At 39.0% G+C, this 19798-nt stretch overlaps 1 protein-coding gene across 5 annotated transcripts in view; it reads right to left on the bottom strand.

Annotated features, from left to right (window-relative positions):
- AKAP11 (A-kinase anchoring protein 11) overlaps positions 1-19590 on the bottom strand; it is a 49173-nt gene extending 29583 nt beyond the window's left edge. The window contains exons 1-3 of one of the 5 annotated variants that reach the window (XM_004759279.3): positions 19469-19590; positions 5455-5564; positions 1009-1125 (exon numbers count right to left, since the gene is read on the bottom strand). In XM_004759279.3, coding sequence (XP_004759336.1) covers positions 1009-1125; positions 5455-5514 — 177 coding nt within the window. In that variant the 5' untranslated portion in view covers positions 5515-5564; positions 19469-19590. Of the gene's footprint in view, positions 1-1008; positions 1126-5454; positions 5565-18880; positions 19027-19436 lie in introns of those variants that run through there. The other 4 variants (XM_004759278.3, XM_045076633.1, XM_004759276.3 and 1 more) reach the window with 4 other exon arrangements.
- Positions 19591-19798: the final 208 nt, after the last annotated feature.

Genomic DNA, 19798 nt, shown 5'->3' with positions numbered 1-19798 from the left:
CACCGAAATTAGCTGACACAAAAGGAAAAGGCTCAGGTCAGAGAACACTGTAGCCTGAAGGGTCTGCTCACCATACCTCTGGAACTACTTCAAATATAGTTTCACAAGAAAGATGAAAGAAAATCCTTCCTCAAAATAAAAATACTCAATATTTTTTTTAATTAGATCTTTGGTTTCAAAAAAAAAATTTTTTTTTCAACTAATATACTTAGCACTTTTGAGCTTGAACAGCCTAATACCTTACTTCTCTTATTTGCTGACATGAATATATTGATGGGACTGTGGCTATATTACAGGAAAAAATGTACTTCTTTTCATAGTAGTAAGTCCAAGGACTGGAAACACTGATGTTGCACAGAAATAGTTGAGCAAGTACTATATCCTGAGTAGGAAATATGTTAGTTTCAAAGTACTTTTATCACTACTTTTTCATTTTGTATCAAAGTACTGAATTTAAATAATCAAGAAAATAAAAACCAAAAAAAAAAAATGCATAAAGAAAACAGTATATGACATCTCAGCGGCTCGGTTGTTAAGCATCTGCCATGGGCTCAGGTCATGATCTCAGGGTCCTGAGATCAAGACCCGCACCGGGCTTCCTGCTCAGCAGGAATCCTACTTCTCTCTCTCCCACTCCCCCTGCTTGTATTCCCTCTCTTGCCATCTCTGTCAAATAAATAAAATCTTTAAAAATATATAGATACAATTCATGTTTAAGAGTAAAAATTTTAGTATTAAAGTATCAATTTACTGACTATAGCAGGAATCATCTAATATAGTGCTGTATGTCCATGACTGTGACCAACAATGCCTATCCACTAAATTAAACGTGCTCACTATAATACACTAAGACAACTATGTTAGCCAATATTTAAAACAAGTACTTCTCATACATGTATTAATACATACAGATTTTAGGCAATTTAAAAACAGATGGCGCAGCTTTACAAAGAAGCATGAAAATACACTGTTTCAGTAGGAAGAGATATTGAAAGTATTATGTCAAACCTCAGTCAAATTGGCATGTTCATCCTGCTTTAAGCAATCCTCTGCTGATATACTGCATAGTTCCTTCTCACTCTGTAATAAAGACTTGACAGACTGGAACACATCTTCACTGAAGCTCTGAAAATAAAAGATATTCTTAATTTATTTAATTCTAAGACAAGGTGAAAGATCTTGGAGATATTCTATTTTTAAATGCAGAGTCACTAAATCTCCAATTAATATTCATTTGGCACCTGTGAATATATACAGACCTCAAATGAGCTGAGAGAAAGAACCAGCATAGGGCTTAATCATGTAGAATTCCACCTGCTCAAAACACACACATCACAGCCCAGGCATTCGACCTACCAGAAGCTCATGAGGCCCTCACTCTGGGTTCATTTACTCTTACTCCACACTAAAACCCAACAGACTGCATACCTGATTTCCAAGTCAATGGCAGAACAGAAGCAGCAACTATATAAGGAGGAAGGTGATGTAGACGCTGTAATAAGCATGCTAACAAAAGTGATTACTCTCATAACGAAGGTGGAGATGGAAAAAAGAGATAACAACCTGAGCTAAGACTTTTCAGGGTTCCTGAAGCAGCTATATGATAAAAGGAGGGAAGGTTTTCAGAACTTGGTAGGGGAGAGGTCACAAACATAAAGGAATAGAGGGAGGAAAAAAATTACATAAAGAAAATAATAAGTATTACAGTCAGACATAAAGAGAACATTAATTTCATTCTACCTTATTCTCCTTCTATTGATCTACTGATCTGCTCTTCTATTAGAAATGTCCTGATTTCCTAATCTTTCCCGGTAGAAACTCTACCAAGCCCAAGACCTGTGAAGATTTTCCCACCCCTCAGTCATAATAAATCAAAGTTTCTACTGTACTATCTATACACTGAGATCATTTAATCCACATCACAACATACTACCATTTCTGTTTTTGTATATATTGGTCTTTCCTACCATTAAACCAAATTATTGAGCCAGAGACTATATTTGATTCAGTTTGTTTCCTTAGATTTCATTACCTCACATACTGTAGGATATGAACTCAACAAATGTTTGCTAATTTAAAAAGAAGTTAGTGAAACTCTTTGGTTTAAAAGACAAGATACATAAAAAACCAAAGCAGTAAAGAAAAAAATATAATATTAAATTTGAATATGAATTATCAATATAAACTCATGATTCCTTAAACACATTAAAAACATTCTTTAAACTACTACATTTTTCCACTGAAACATCACAGAAGTAATGACCCTCAGTAGTAATGCACCCAGATTTTGGTTTCTAAATACCATTTTGCCAATAAAACGAATTAGAGCTCCTGGGAAAATGGTTGGTTCCAGGCTGGAGGCAGAGAAAGTATGCCATCTGGGTGGGGCATCTTAATTGTGACAAAGCAAGGAAGTGCTCAGGAACTAAAGGGGTCATTTCAAAAGAACACAGCAGGAACAGGTGAAGGGGATTAAGGGTACATTTACTGTAATGAACACTGAGTAATGTATAGAAGTGCTGAATCACTGTATTGTATAGCTGAAACTAATACACCACTGTACATTAACTGTACTAGAATTAAAATTTTTAAAAAAAGAAAAGAAAATGGAGGCCAACCTGAAGAAATTCCCACTGGAATTTAGGCATCAAAAGAATAAAAATGGTAATGAATTATAATAACTGGATTTTTTTTTAACCTACGAATCCATTAAAGAGACAGATAAAAGGATGGGGGAAGAACACTTGTTTACATAAGAATGCTGAATGACAAATATGGACAGGATGACAAAATTTATAAATGCCATTTGTAAATCCCAATGTAATTACTGATTTAGGGAAAGATTATCAATGTATCCATATCACTGGGTTCAAAGCTACTGAGCAACAGGATGCTCACTCTCTCCAGGCATCACTCTACATATTACTTATTAATTGTACCAATTATAAAGGATACATGTCTTTATGTTGGTGATATTTGGTGATACTGGGTAGAGATGAAAGAAACACAATACCCAAATAAAGCATGAATCTTGACTAGATCCTAGATGAACAGCAAGGTAAAAATAACAAAGATATTTGAGACAATTAGGGAAATTTGTATATGAAATGCATGTTAGATGATGTTACTGAACTAACAATTTTTCTGAGGAGCGGTAACGATGCTGATGTTCTTAAGAGATGTCTGCAGCCAATTCTCACGTGGTCTCAAAAGGGAAGTGTTTATGTAGATGCGTGCGTGTATGTACACGTGCACACATGTGTTTGTATACACACAAATAGCATGGTAATGGCAAAATGTTAACTGACGATGAACCTAAGTGAGGGGTATGTATAGTGTTCATTGAACGGATTTCTCTTCTCAACTTCTCTGCAGGCTTAAAAATATTCTAAATTTTAAATGATTCTGTTTTCATTAATGAGTGGAGGTTTTTAGGCTGAGATACAAACAACTCAAAAAGAAATTAAAAAAATATGAAATCTGAACCTAAACTATTAATATAAATTCACGACACTGAAGGAGCAATGGGCACTCCTAGTACCCAAAGTACCTGGTTTCTAAATACTAGAAGGGGTTCTTTGGAGAAAAGCCAATTCCAAGTCTGAGAAAGGGAAAGTAGAAGGTGAAACTGGGTTAATCTGTTATACTAGAAAGTAGGCAAGCAATCAAAGAATTAAGAACCTAATACAAAAGGATATAGGCACCAGCTTAGAGGGACGATGTCTGAGACCCCTTGAGCAACTTAAGTGAATAAATAACTATAAATAAATAAAAGACTGTAAAACATAGAATTTTTAAAATCCATGAATCCAGAACAATACAAATGAGCAAATGAATGGAAATAAACTCACTTGTTTATTCCACCAAATTATTAATCTGAAAATTGGTAATTCAAAGGCATTTATCCAAGCTTTATGGGAGATACTGTAGCTCATTAAGATTAATGAGGGAAGGCTTTTAAGAATTCTAGCTAATAAATGTAAAAAGAATGATAGCATTAGGAAAATCTTCATTTCGCAGCTTTTAGGAAATAACAGATTCAGGAAAGAGTCATCAAGGATACCAAAAATATTAGATAAAAAGTTGCTGGAAGGGGTGCCTGGGTGGCTCAGTGGATTAAAGCCTCTGCCTTCGGCTCAAGGTCATGATCCCAGGGTCCTGGGATCGAGCCCCACATCGGGCTTTCTGCTCAAGTGGGGAGCCTGCTCCCTCCTCTCTCTCTTTGCCTGCCTCTCTGCCTACTTGTGATCTCTCTCTGTCAAATAAATAAATAAAATCTTTAAAAAAAAAAAAAAGTTGCTGGAAAAAAACAAGGTATTTACACACAGCAAGTATCATCTCATAAATTATTTAATAACTAGAAAATGGAAAACACGCTTTTTTTTCTTAAAGATTTTATTTATTCGACAGAGAGAGAGAAAGAGATCACAAGTAGGCAGAGAGGCAGGCAGAGAGAAAGAGGGGAGGAAAACAGGCTCCCTGCGGAGCAGAGAGCCAGACACCGCGCTCCATCCCAGGACCCCGGGATCATGACCTGAGACGAAGGCAGAGGCTTTAACGCACTGAGCCACCCAGGCACCCCGGAAAACACACTTTTAATATGGACATTTCTGGCAGCATTACTACTCTCATCAACTGAGCAATTCTTGCATCAATGATCACAGGAAAACCTGAAATTCTATCCTAACATCATCCTATACAGTATTCTTGCTGAAAATGTTTAACCTGAATCTAATCAGGCTATTAGTGGTAAAGTTTTTGGGGAGCCAAAACTTACACATGGATCTTCAGCTGCACAGGGGATTGGCACCCTTAACCCCCCATTTCTCAAGGGTCGCTGTATTAGTAACCTTTGAATATGTGTGTTGGTACGCAAGTTTATGTTTAGGAGTACTATGATTTTAACTGTCTGTATGCTTGAAATTTTTCATAATAAAATGTTAGAAAAAAGAGGTCAAGAAATGGAAGGGTAACCAAATTCTCTTAAGAGAGGGTTCTTCCTCAGACTAGAAAGAGGATCAGAAATCATATTTAATTTGCTAATTATCCAGTACCTAGCACAGAACCAGTACCTAGCACAGGGCCTAGAATAAAATAAACACTCAAATTTTTATTTGCTGAATGAACAAATGAATAAAAGGCAATATCTGGGGGTAAAGGTACATAAGAAAATTCATACCTGTTGCTTCTATTGTTAAAAGAGGGGGAGATTTTGAGATGACAGAAAACTATCTGCTGAGCAGAAATAGGGAGGCACTGTCATCTTTGGGAAATAAAGTTTATTTACTTCATATCACTATTTTCATATATGCCAGTCTTACTAATATTATTAATTACAATATTAAGATTCATTTGAAAACAAGAATATCATACAGCTGCTTAACAAGATTTTAAAAAATGATCCACATTTTTATTAAAACTATCATTGAAAGGAATCTAATACAGTGAACTTACTCTTCTGACAGATGTTCTAGTCTTCATGTGACTGTTTCTCAAAGTCTGGAAGGTCGCCATAACTATATTGCTGTTGTATGTAATCAATGAAGAATTAATCCATAAAATACCTAAGGAAAACATATTAAAAGAAAACAACTAATTTACTGATTTTAGTGATTCAGGCAGACATTCTGTCCTAAAATAACTTCTTTAAATTCAGTCATTTAAAAATAAAAACCTTAAAATTCTGAGACATAAAAAATTATTTTAAGCAGTTTGCCCTTATTTATTGAATCTCACTGCCTTTGTGTTTTGTTTTGTTTTGTCTCGCTTTTTACAAATAAGAAAGTACATGAATGTCTTAATAAGAAATCTTTGGAAATCGTTTTAAAATCTAAAATAATGAATATCACAAAAGAATCCCAGCCTTCTTGCTTCCCAAAAGGCACTCGAACCCTAGGGTCTCTGTGAATGTGTGAATGCTCCACTCCTTATTTCCTGGGCAGAAAGATTTGATAATATGCAAATGAGACTACGAAATCTGTATTTATCAAATAAAACCCCATAAACAATAACAAACTCCTTATTTAGGAATCTTAAGAGCACCAATGACTAGAGTTCAAAAAATATCCAAGTTAAATGATTAAGAGTACTTAAAACACATGCACACGTACATGCGCATGCACACACACAGATACAGAGACAAACATATACACAGAGACCTTGGAAGAAACTCTAAAATTAAGGACTTAAACTTTTTATCAATGTATTTAAAAAGTACCTTTGAAAGTTTAAATCAACTTGGGCATTAAGTACCCAGTATTCACATCTAATCACAGTACCTTGCCCATTCAAAATCTACTTGTGCTCATGCTATGGATACAAGGAGAACAAAGCAATACAGCCCTCTTGGGCTCAGAGACTTGGAAGGCAAGTATTTCACTATAGTAAAGAATGAGAATAGGAACTGAATTCGAAATCACTAAATAACTCAAAAATCTGAATGAATAAAATTTAAGAACGGGTTTCAACCAAATTGGCCTTACCAAAAATAACCCAGTTGAGGTTTTTAAAACATCTGATTAATATAAATTTACACTATGAAGAGATACATACGCAAAACCAAACGTGAACCTACTTTCCATCAGGAAGGCAAACCAATTAAATGTTGGTGGAGTTCTAATTTTATATTCTTTCACCGTAGAGAGAAAACTGAAGTGTATATACATGCATCCACACATACGCACCTCCCTCTAGAGATTTCTAGATTGTAATTTTTAACAAAGAATTATGATGATATCCTATTCTGAACCAGAATTAATTCTAGTTGTCTCCTTAACAATAAAATGTGATTGACTAGGATTGAAGCAGGTTTGTGAAAAAGGCAAGGGAGGCTCCAACAGCACAAGATAAAGAACAATATACCAGTTCTCAGAAGAGTACCATTTGTGTCCCTATTCTACCTCTCATTAGCTTTGTTTCCTCTAGGTAAATTGCAGTATCTCTGGATCTCTTTCCTCAAAGTAGATAGATATCAACTTACTTTCTGGAGATGTTTACTGTAAGAATCAAATGGAAAATAATTTACGGGAGGTACTTCAGAAACTATACATCGTAAGTAAAAGAAAAGCTAAAATATTTACTTATGGATCAAAGTGATCAAGGGGTCAAATTCTCAAAACAAGGTATAAATATAAAAGTTTATGTGGCCAAAGAAAGACAGTAATCTTTTTATTTTTCCCAGGCCAACTCTCTCCTTTTTCCCCACAGAGTTCTCTTCAACTGTTAGAAACCCTGAGAGGCAAAGGGACTTGCCTTAAACGTTACAGAAAGCTTGTAAAATACAAAAGCCAACACAAGGGTTCCAGAAAAGCAGAATTCTCTAACGCAGCAGCTGAATCAAACGGCACCTTCCATGTGGGCAACTGTGTAATACAGATCCAACCTCGAAAATCTTCCTCTGCTATAAAATAGTAATTCTCCTTCTGGGAATTCATCAAAGAAAGTAATGATCCTGAAGCATCTAGGATCCAAACGAGAGCTTATAAAGCACCAAGTGCTTTGCTAAGGGATTTATGCGAACGTCTCATGTAATCCTCAGGATGGGAAGAATGGTATTCCAGATTTACAATGAGACAAACTGAGGCCTGGGGAAGTTAGGCGATTCGCCCAGACCCACACAGTGAGCAGTAGAGCTGAGATTCAAATCCAAACCAAACTCTAACACCCAGGCTTCTAATGGCTCCTCTGGAGTGTGTATAGGTTTGAAAAGCGGTTCATCACACTTTATAATAGAAATGAGCAGCCTTCTAGGTGCCAGAAACAGGAGAGTGACTGAATAACCCGGATGGGGTTCCCCATGATGCGATCGCATTCAAAACAACACTGAAGGGCGGAGAAGCAGCACACACAAAGCATCTTCACTTTCTGACTACTGAAAGGGTGAAATCGGGGAAAGAGATGGGAAACAGCAATCGCCTTTGCAGCTGCTAACTCAAGTCCACAGGAGGAAAGATTACACACTGACTCAGAAGAGAAGCGGGCCAATTATCTAGATGAGCTGGTCACAGGAAGCTGCTGTGACAAGCCATGCCCCTGAAACACAAGAGTGACAAGGAGGCTGGGGGCGGCCAGGGTGCTCAGAGACAACATCCTGTCTGGATGTGACGCCTCTAGTTACCCCAGTGCTCTACCGACAATACTCCTAAACAGCAGACCTAGAGAGAACACTCTCTTCACAGTTGAGTACTAACGCAAATGGAACCCAACATTCAATAGACCTATGAAGGAACACTAAAAACACACACACACACACACACACACACAAAAAATACATATACACTAAAGAAAGAAAGAAAAAATCCAGATGAATATTATCATGCCACCCAAAACTCCTATTATCTATTTTCAGAATGGTACATCAGAATTTATATTAATAAGAAAGAAACTATATTTAGTTCTATATCTTCACTCATTTTGAGTCCTACTCCATCCCTTTGTCTTAAACACATAAGTAAAATACTATCTCACAAAGGGAAAAATCTATCAGAGAATAATCTTTGCGACAGTCCATTCAAGTGAATCCAACCTGAGATGGTATGACTCATACTCGGGTAAAGCGGATCTTTGGAAATGAAGCAAAGACAAACAGGGGAGAAAGACCAACAGAGCAGGGTTACTTCACCATCTTACATAATGAGAGAGAATGTAGTTTCAAACAGACTTCACAAGAGGGGCAAAACTACAGTATTTTCCCCTAAACACCTTTGTGTTATGATAATAAACTTCCCACTAAATGCTTTTTTGATTTGTGCCCTGTTATAGGTAAACAAACAAGATTCCCTTGTTATGGGAATAACTAAGTGTGTTTTTTTACAGTCAAGAAAATTAAAATGAAACTAGATCATTCTTTTGAAAGATCAGAGACAGAAGTATAGATAGACAAGGCAAACAACTGAAAAGAAAGCTGGTAGAGGAGCTCAATAAAAGTACAGCATATAGGGGCACCTGGGTGGCTCAGTGGGTTAAAGTCTCTGCCTTCAGCTCCAGTCATGATCTCAGGGTCCTGGGATCGAGTCCCACATCAGGCTCTCTGCTCAGCAGGGAGCCTGCTTCCTCCTCTCTCTCTGCCTGCCTCTCTGCCTACTTGTGATCTCTGTTTGTCAAATAAATAAATAAAATCTTTTTTTTTTTTAAATACAGCATATAAAAACAACACCATGAAATAGGGGCCCTTGAGTGGCTCCGTCAGTTAAGCATCTGACTTCGGCTCAGGTCATGATCTCAGGGTCCTGGAATCGAATCCGATATTGAACTCCTGCTCAGTGGGAAGTGTGCTTGTCCCTCTCCCTCTGCCTCTTCCCTTGCTTGTATGTGCATGCACTCTCTCTCCCTCCCTCAAATAAACAAATAAAATCTTTAAAACTAAACAAATAAATAATAAATTAAAAAATTAAAATACCATGAAATAAATGAAATCCCCTTAGAAGCAACCAAAAAGCAGAATGGATATTGCTTAAAATACTGAAACGCCAACGAAGTCTTAAGAAACATCACAGGATAAAAACAGATGAAAGCATTAGAGAAACAATTATAGAGAGTATAGAAAACAGACATATGGGACACTTTGAATAAATTACACTTATCTTGGATCCTGTGATTTCCTTTCCTAAAATTTATCCTACATATATACTTGCACAAAATTCATGAAGATATATGTGAAAGAATGTTCACTAAAACAAAACAAAACAAAAAAAACTAAAAATAATCTAGAAGTCCATCGATTCAAATAAATCATACTACATTTGTATGACTGATTATTACCAGCTGTTGGATTTAGATCAATACACAGTGATGTGACAGCATGTCCATAAAATATTAAGGTAAGAAGCAAGTTGCAGAACAGTGTACACAGTATGTGCTCCTTGCATGGCTTTAAAAAATAATTACATGCACATGCAACCCTGTGTGTATATTTGTACATGTCTAGGAGATCCTATAGTGGATATAGACTAAACTTATGACAGTGGTCATGCATGCTGGGACTTTTTTAATATTATGAAATGTCATATAACTATAGTATGGGAAGATGATACACTGTTAAGTAAAAGAAGACAATCTTCCACATGTTCAGAGTATCCCATTTTTTTATAAAATCTATATGACTACAAGTGTGTATTTATGTAAGCAATGTAAAAACAAACATCTACGAAATGGGTATAAACATTGTTTTTTACCTGGGTAAACACAATTAAAAGAGTTTTATTTCTCTGGATGTGCCATAAGTTCTTTCATAATCAGAAAACAAATACAAGTCTTTGCCACTCTCTTCGGGCCTAAGAAATTTTCAAGTTGACATCTATTTCCTGACCTTTTTATAGCATGAGTTAACCAAGCCAAGGAGTCTCTCAAACACCTTCCTTGTCTTCTACCAACACTCTTAACCTATCTTGACTCTCTTCCTATGGCACTGGTTCTCAAACTTCAGTACACATGTGGATCAGCTTATTTCTAATACCCCTCTCACCCCCAATGATCTAGATTCAGGTCTACATGGAACCCTGAAATCTCCATCTTTAACGAGTACCGTCTCTAGTTTCTGATTGAGAAACACCTTATCTCTCTAGCCATTACATTAGTCTCTTTCCCTAAATTTTTTCACAAGTTGTTACTCAAATGCTAACATTTCTACCCACCATCCTTGTCCTTCGTGGAACTCATTCTACCTAGTTTTCCAAGGATAGTTAATCTCTACCTTTGGTTTTAACTGTGCAAATAACTCCCTCATACCTAACTCTAGTTCAGTTCCTGCACCTAAGTTTCAGTTCCTTGGTCCAATTCTCTTTTTTCTTTTTTTTTGTTTAAAGATTTTATTTATTTGAAAGAGAGAGAAAGAATAAGAGAGAACAAACATGAGAGGGGGAAGGTCAGAGGGAGAAGCAGACCCCTTGCTGAGCAAGAAGCCAGATATGGGACTCTGGGACTCAATCCAGGACTCCATAATTATGACATGAGCCATCCAGGCGCCCCCCATTGGTCCAATTTTCTATCAGATATTTCTGACTAAATATCCCAGTTACTCCTAAATCAGAATGTCCAAAAATTGAATAAAACTTTCTCTCTAAACAATCTTCTTCTATATTCCATTAGTAAGAGCCAGTAAACCAACTGAGCCATCAGGCCAAGCTGGAAACTAGCTTTTCCCTCAATGCATACAGATTACCGTATCTAGTCAATCCCCAATCCCTCCTAAACTTCCTGCCAATCTCCCCTCTCTTTCACCAGCTGAACTGCTACTAACTCTTCATAGATCAGTTCAAGGACTTCCCTTCTTGAGGAAGACCTGGTACATCTCATCTATCCCTCTTTGCCCAAACAGTAGCCACATCCTTTATGGTCCCAGAGTGGTTTGTCCTTTACTCCTTTGGTGCCATTGTTTGCATGCTTCCTTCCTTTTGTGAATTCCTTGAGGACAAAAATGTTTTATTGTATTTGTATTCTAACATGGAAGGCAGTCAAACATCTACTGAATTAATAAAATAAAAAGTCTTTTAAAAAGAAAGTATACCTTTAAATGCTTACACACATATTTCTACATTTAATGAATTATTTGTGAAAATATAAAAGTTTCCAAGAATTTCTAATTCTATAGTATTTGATAACATATTTATAATAAATGCTCCAAAAACATGTTGGCCAAATTTCAAATAGTCAAGTGTTAAAAATTAATATTCTGTTATATATAAACACAACAAAGTAGGGAAAAATATATGAAACATGAGTTTTCAGATATCAGACAACAGGTAACTCAGGCCTATGACAGCTAAAAGAAGGGTAACACTAGCTCCTGGTTATTTCCAGGTCACAGCACAGAGAGAAGAAAGCCAAGCAGTCTCACCAAGTTGCAGAGACAGAGAGATCAGAGTCTGGGAAGGCCACGAAGACTAGAATTTGCAGGGCAGTTCACTGGAGAGAGAGCTCACAAAGACTGAAAGCATCAGAGAATTGCAGACGGGTTCTTCTAGGGTCCTTGGTCAGAAACTGATCTGTGCCAAGTAACAGAGGTTGGGGGAATAATTACCTACCAAAGAGCAGCAGGCCAAACAATACCTGGAGCCAGACAGGGCTCGGAATAATCTGCACTTCCACCAACCTGAGTGGGAAAAACCTTGTAATATGTCAGGCAAAGGATGGCCTCCATAGCACTACACCAGAGGCTGTTCTGTAGTCACCCTAACAAAGTTTAAAGGCAATCCTCAACACAATCCAACAGGTTCCAAATAACCTATGAACCCCTACTGTGCAACACTCTTAAAAAAAAAAATTCAACAAAATCAAGCAAGCAACAGCATAAAACTCAATGGCTAGCACACAGCCAAAAATTACCAGTGGAGGAGAAAAATATGACCCATAACCAGGAAGAAAAACATCATTAAGTACAGATCCAGAAATGACAAAGATGATGGAATGAACAGAAAAGATGTTAAAACTATATTACAAATATGTTCCGTATACTCAAGCAAGAAGAAAACACAGTCATAAGGAGAGAAACAGAAAATATGAGGGCCAGACCAAACTTCTAGAGATAAAAATAAATCTAAAATAAAATACATACTGGGTACAATCAACAGCAGATTAGACAGCAGCAAGAGAATGTGAACTTAAAAGATGTAACAATAGAAGCTATCCAGAATGAAGCACAGAGAGAAGAAACCCACAAACAAAGCAGCCTCAGTGATTGTGAAAAGTAATTGGAATCCCCAAAAATGAGGGGGAGAGGAGCACTGCATGAAAACAAAATGGCTCAGAATTTCCAGAAGTTGATGAAAACCGTAAACTGACAGATGCAAGGGACATCAACAAACCCTAAAAAAGTAAACAAAAAGAAAACCACACCAAGGTACATCATAACACAGTTTCTGCAAACTAGTGACAGAAAAACCTTAAAAGAAACAAGAGAGAAAAGTAGACATCACATACAAAGGAACAAAGAAAGACAACAGACTTCTTGGCAGAAACTATGCTGGGCCATAAATAATTGAGCAACAGCTCAAAAAAGTGTCAACTTAATGGGGTGTCTGGGTGGCTCAGTCAGTTGAGTGTCCTGCTCTTGATTTCGGCTCAAGTCATGGGTTAGATTTCATCTAGGGTCCTGGCCCACAAAGGGCTCTGTGCTCAGCAGGGAGTCTGCTTGAGGCTTTCTCTCTCCCTCTCTTCTATCCCTCCCCTCGCTCGTGCATGTGTTCTCTTTCTCTCTCTCTCAAATAAGTAATTTTTTTTTAAAAATTGTCATCTGAGATATCTATACCCAATGAGAATATCTTTCAAAAATCAAAGAAAAATAAGTTTATTTAAATGAAAAAAGCTGTGAGAATTCATCACCAGCCACCCACCACTAGAATAATAGGCAAGAGAAAAACAACACCAGATGGATGTCTGAACCTAAACAAGGAATTTAGAATGCTTGAAAGGGTAAATATGAGGGTAATACAAAAGATATTTTATAGAGATATTTTCTCCTTATTTATCTATTTAAAAAATAACTATTTAAACCAAAATAATAACAGCATATAATGGGGTTTACAACATACACAAGTAAAAGGCATGACAAAATAAAGCACACAATGTGGTGGGCTAGAGTTTTAAAAAATGCTGTTCCTACAGTATACAAAAAAATGATATTTATAAGTTAAAGTTATCTCATAAACCCTAGAGCAACCATTGAAAAAAAAAACAAAACAAAACCAGAATAATACCTCATAGGAAAACAGTGGCACAAAGGTGATGCTATCTCCCATTTCTGCAAAATCAGGAAGCTAAGGGTCATCTTCACAGACTGTTATAAGAATGCAATTACATAATATATGTACAAACAGGACCTGATAAAGCAGGAATTGATACAGCAGGAATTCAAATGTTTGCTTCTTCCTTAGGAAGAGACTTGCCGTTTGACATAAAATCTAAAAATACCACAGCTAACAGTTATTAGTTTTCTCTCAAAACAATAATCAATCATAAAAAAAGACTAATTTGTTTATGACCTAAATGATTACCTATTAAGATCCTTGCTTCTCTAGTTTCATATATATCAACAATAAATACAGCTTTAAAAAAAAGAAAAAACCCTAAAATCTTCAGGCTGTGCTTTTCAAAGTGAATACATGGCTTAGAAGTTTAAGTAATATTGTTAATCTTCTATTAAATCCCCAAGTACAAGATTATTTTAACAAAAAATATGTTCAGAATTTTAACCCAGGAAAACATCTCTTTATCAGTGGCATCTACGACATTATAAATCAAAGAATATACTGTTGAAAAGACATTTAAGTAGCTCCTGCAAATAGTAATAAAGCTCTACCCTACTCTGCCAGCAGCAGGAATGAGTGAATGGGTCTGCTTTGCCAGTGGTCCAGTGCTTGGTACCTATGAGGCATTCCTAAAAGCCTATGCAAAACCTATTAACTGATGGGATATATAAAGCATAAAAAAGAAAGAAGAGTGTGAAAGATAATTTTGAGGTTTCAAGCTTGGGGAGCTGGAAGAAAAGTGGAGCCTTTGCCAATTACAGGGTAATTGAAGATAGCGTTTAATGTTAACGTAGTATCAAAAGGCACCTAAAATACATACATTTAGTTGGATGTGGTCAGAGCTACAGTTGTTATTCTAGGAACCATCTATACATACAGAACTTGAACGCTGATCCTACAGACTAGGAAAGAACAGAAGATCAAGAAAATGTAAGAGGACAACCATGATAAAGGGTTGCTGGGCAGGTAAGCAAATACCACAAATATAGGGCAGCTGGAAAAGCAGGAAAAGTAGAGATTAAAAGATTTAGTATCACTGGAAACAAGAAATAGTTTTATGTCTGGAATGGTCAGTATTAAACTCCCAAACTCCTAAGGGTAGAGATGATATTCTTCCATATCTGAATGCTGCAGGAATCTCAATCACAGGACACAGTCAGTAGAAGTAACACCACATCATTATACTGTGCCAGTCAGGCACTGCTTAATTGCTGTTAAACAGAATTCACGTTTTTTTTTAAGATTTTTTTTTTATTTGAGAGAGAGAGAGAGACATCACAAATAGGCAGAGAAGCAAAAGGAAAAAGCAAAGGAAAAAGACTGAATAAGCAGCCACTATGTGCTTCAAAATAACTTTAAGGTATTTGACTCTTCACCGCTGAGCAGAGAGCCTGATGAGGGGCTCAATCCCAGGACCCTGAGATCATGACCTGAGTTGAAGACAGAGGCTTAACCAACTGAGCCACCCAGGCACCCCCAGAATTCACATTTCTCACAACAGAAGTTGGTGTTGTTACACCCATCTTACATATAAAGAGACTGAGGCACAAAATGCTTACATAATTCACCTTAACTTACAAACCTAGAATATTCTGTCTTGAAGGAGATCATTACCGAAAGCACGTTCAGTGTAGTACTGGAGGGGGGGGGGGGACTCAAACGGCAGGATGTTAAAGTACACCAGAGTACATTAGAGTACAAAGTACATTTCCTCCCTGTCTGTCCCCTCTGTTAGGAACTTGCAGTAAGTTCCCAGTCTAAAAAAGTACAAACTGGGGGCACCTGGGTGGCTCAGTCGGTTAAGTGGTTAAGTGTCTACCTTCCGCTCAGGTCAAGATGCTGGGCTCCCTGCTAAGCAGGGAGTTGGCTTCTCCCTCTGTCCTTGCACCCCACTGGCGTTCTCTCAACTCACTCTGCTTTCTCTCTCAAATAAATAACTTCTTTTTAATCTTAAAAGAAAAGTACAAACTGAGGCACACCTATACCTCTTTCTCATCCATTTTCCCATTCCCACCTTCCTCCATCCTCAGCCACAGGGACCACACTAGTTGATACCTGGGCCAAGGACTATCTTTTCAGAAATTCAGAATGAAGATATGGAGACACCTGTTGAGAAGCATGCTGCAAACACAAAGTGAGCTGCCACCACAGCAAAGCAAAGTTTCATGCAAACCGAAGTCAGAGGGAGGTAGGAACCAAGAGCTTTAAAGAGAGCCAATTTAAAAGAAATTGGAACAGATAGAGTCCAGAGTAGCAGAGACAAGACCATGGGCTCCCATAGTTACTGGAACAGTAACTAACTGCCTAGAAATTTTTCTAGTTCCCAGGATCCTGAGCTGGACTTCATGCAATGGACTTCAGAGGCAGTCCTCCGACTATTATGACAAATGCTTTTTTTAAACTAAGTTCATTCAAATGGATTTCTGACTCTTGCAGCCAAATAATCTTAAAGCCATTAAAAGAGGTCAAAGGAAAAAGACTGAATAAGCAGCCACTATATGCTTCAAAATAACTTTAAGGTATTTGACTCTTCACCATCAGGGGTGAGGAAATGAAGGCTCATCTAAATTAAGTAGTAGTCTGCCTTACTCCAAAGCCCAAACTCTATATTTTGCCTCATTTTCATTCAAGTTACATCCCATCTATTCCAGACGACCATGCCACTTAATTTCTTTCTCATGAAACATTCTCAGAATAAATGTTAACTTTTCACCTTTTAACCTGTTCAGCCTCTATACACTTCAACCACCTTTACTCTATTTGGTAAGTATTTAACAATAAAATGACGTTGTATATGCAAATATGAGCAGCAGAATAAAGACATTCAGATCCTTTTGGTCTGTTTCGAAACTGATAGAGTATTTTTCTTTCCTTTCCCTACCTTACCAGTTGATACACCCTTAAGTCAAGCTCAAACTAAGTGTAGCTCTTTTCCTGACCTGTCCCACCTTTCCTCCCTCCAAGTGGTTGACGTTATTACTAAAGTGCAGGCCACCTAACAGAAAAAGAATACATTCGGCTTAGCTAAATAATTATCCTACTTAAAACTATTTCATTACTTTTCTTGTTTAAAGATTTTATTTTTAAGAAATTTCTACACCCAATGTGGGGCTCAAACTTACAATCCCAAAATCAAGAGTCATATGCTCCACCAACTGAGCCAGCGAGGCATCCCCCCCTTCAATTATTTTTCAAAAGCAAGACAAAACCGACAAATATCTACATGCTAAAAGCTTGAAATCCTTACCAAAAGGCTATAATATAAGACTAGCAAAAAATTCTATTTTGCTCTCCCTGAAAATCAGTTTGCCAAGATGGAATGGTAGGGAACTTTTAAAATCTAGACCAGTCTCTTTTGCCCATTCTCAAAAAGATATTCCCTAAGTTTTCCACATTTTCTTCAAGAATGTAACAGAACTCCACTGCCTATTTAAATAAGTGGAAATTTCCCTAAAAATGACGTATAGTGTAACATCTGGCTTGATTTCTTTTACAAGATAGTAAATTTCTGGAATTAAAAAAAATTTTTTTAATGTACTATCCTTCTGCTAGCCTCTAAAGGTAAAGGAGGATTTATTTATTTATTTATTTATTTTTTAAGGTTCTAGATTTATCCTAGAATTTAGAAACTAAAGAAGCTCTTACAGTGGGTTCAGGGTCTTCGGCAAGTCCCCTATCCTCAACAACTCAGAAATATCACTTGCCTAGAAGTATACTTCTAGGCCCTTAGAAATACTGCAGTTATCGGGGTACATCCACTAATCACTAGTTACCAATTCAGCCTGGGAATCCATTTGTTCTGACTGCCTTACATTCTTTGATCTCTCATAAATTGCTCTGCTACTCACAGCCACAACTAACAGTGAAATTCACTGTCAACCCTGGGTATTTCTGCCAGAAGGAACACAAGAAAGTAAGAAAAACCATGGTACTACTCAAAAAAGGTAACCAGATGTTTAAAAGGGTTCATTAAAATGCACTATTTTAACTGACACTATTCATGCCAGGAACTGTGTTGCCAATTACTCTAAAATCACAAACAAGACATTAAAACAATCCTTGCATTACTGAGTACCTTATATTTTGAGTACTCTGTACGTTCTGAGTATCTCCAGACATGCCAAAATCAGTGTCAGTCAATATAACTATAACATCCCTCACACGGTGGGAAGAAGCCAAGAAAACCTTACACGTTTTGCGAGGGACTGAATAATTACAAGGCTGAAAAGAGAACTAGAATTTTTAACTCTGGTTTGCACTAAAGCCATTAGGTACGTGTCAACTGTATTTCTTGGCCTGAAATTTTCTTAACATCTTAAGCCTAAACCACTTCCAGTTTAGTAAGATTTTGGAAGAGACGGAAAGCAGAATTGCTACCAAGCTATACCACTGCCATGGTTTAGACTCCACTACCATTGCCATTTTACGAACGTGTTTAATACTTCGGTCACATCCACTATTTTCGTGCAAAGCAGAGTAGGTGCCTGGTATGATAAAAGTATACCCAATCCATTCAGGATATGGATGGCCAGCATTTAACCATTAACAACAAACAGCCCCAGAGAAAATGTGACAGCAAATCCAAACACCAACATTCCGAGGAGCTCTGCTTGACGCCTTCCGTTTCTGTCTCAAGATTTGGGTTGCGCCTGGTTCCACGGCTCTGGGGTTCTGACAGCGAAGGATGCTGCTCGGGGACAAAGTGCAACGTCCTCCTCCGGCATAAGCTCCGGTGCGCGCACCACCAACACAAACTAAGCACACGCTCCGCGACGCACCGAAGATACCCGGCTCTGAAGACCGTCCGGGGGATGGGAACTGAGCTTGTCATTCAAAGGGGCCGCAACTCCGCCACCACACTCTGGACCCCAAGGGACCCGTCTCGAGCCCGAGGACACCCCCTCCCCCCAGGCCCGGTGCTGCGGGCTTCCTTCCACCGTCCAGCTCCTGCCGCCCTCCTCCCACCCCCGAGCCAAGGCGCAGCTCTGGGCAGCCCCGAAATCAGAGCAGGGACTGCGGGCCGGCGGAGAGGCTGGGGCACCAGGGGACGGACCGCTCCACCGACCGCGGCCCCGCACCACGCCGCCACCCCGGCCAACGCGCGGCTTATGCTGCGGGCGGATCCGCAGCCGCCTCACCTGGGGGCCGCAGGCTCCGCAGCTCACAGGCATATCACCGGCCCGCAACGACCAGTCGCGCGAGCCGCTGAGCAGGCGGGCGCCCCCTCCCGCACCGGCCCCCGGCCCTCCCCCCCCCTCCCCTCCCCGCGGCCCGCCCCCAGACTGCCCACCCCCGGCTTCCGCCGCCGCAGTTCCAGTCAGCAACACCACCTAGTCCCCACGCCTCCCACTCACTCTCGCGAGAAGTTGCGGCACCTCTCGCGAGAAGAACTCTGTGACCAAGCCCGCGCAAAAGTGGGTGGGCTTTTAAAAAATGAAAGGAGCAGGAAAAACCTTCCCACGTGCTCTGGGGCAGCTAGCGGATCGGCCCCGCGCGTCACGTGACGGGCAGCCGGCCTCTCTATTGGCCAGAATCTGCTCAGCCGTGGGAGCTTTAAACGCCTGGCTGACCTACGAACCTGCGGCGAACGTCTTGCGCGCTTCCTGATCCGTTACCTTGGAAACGGTTTAACCCTTTCCTCTGGCAAAATACCCAAGCGTTGGCTGGCCCGGCAGGTTTGGTTTCAGGCCCTACCTCCTTTCTTTCTTTGGACCCCTTGGTCTTACCGCCTGGGGTCTGCTGGGCTTCTTCGCCACAGGCTAGCTTTGCTGTCTTCCGACTGCCAGGGCTCTTTCCAAAGCGGCAGGCCCGTCAGATCTGACGGCCCAAGGAAGGCTCATCCTTTGGGGTAGCTCCGCCCCTTCTCCCCAGCATCTCTAGGGAGGACCACTCACAGCGCACCAGGCCGACCGCCCCATCCAAACCTCAACAATTAGCATCAAGGGATCTCCGGGCCCTAGTGCTCACCCTTACCAATTCACGCGGTATTGCAATCAGGAAGTAAAGTATTGGTCATGGAGAAACCAAGCCCCAGACGATAAGCTAATGTGTGATTA

This window comes from Mustela putorius, unplaced genomic scaffold (genome assembly GCF_011764305.1).
Source record: "Mustela putorius furo isolate JIRA1106 unplaced genomic scaffold, ASM1176430v1.1 tig00000179_pilon_pilon_pilon, whole genome shotgun sequence".
NCBI lineage: Eukaryota > Metazoa > Chordata > Mammalia > Carnivora > Mustelidae > Mustela > Mustela putorius.
This window is presented reverse-complemented; position numbering and strand designations above follow the sequence as displayed.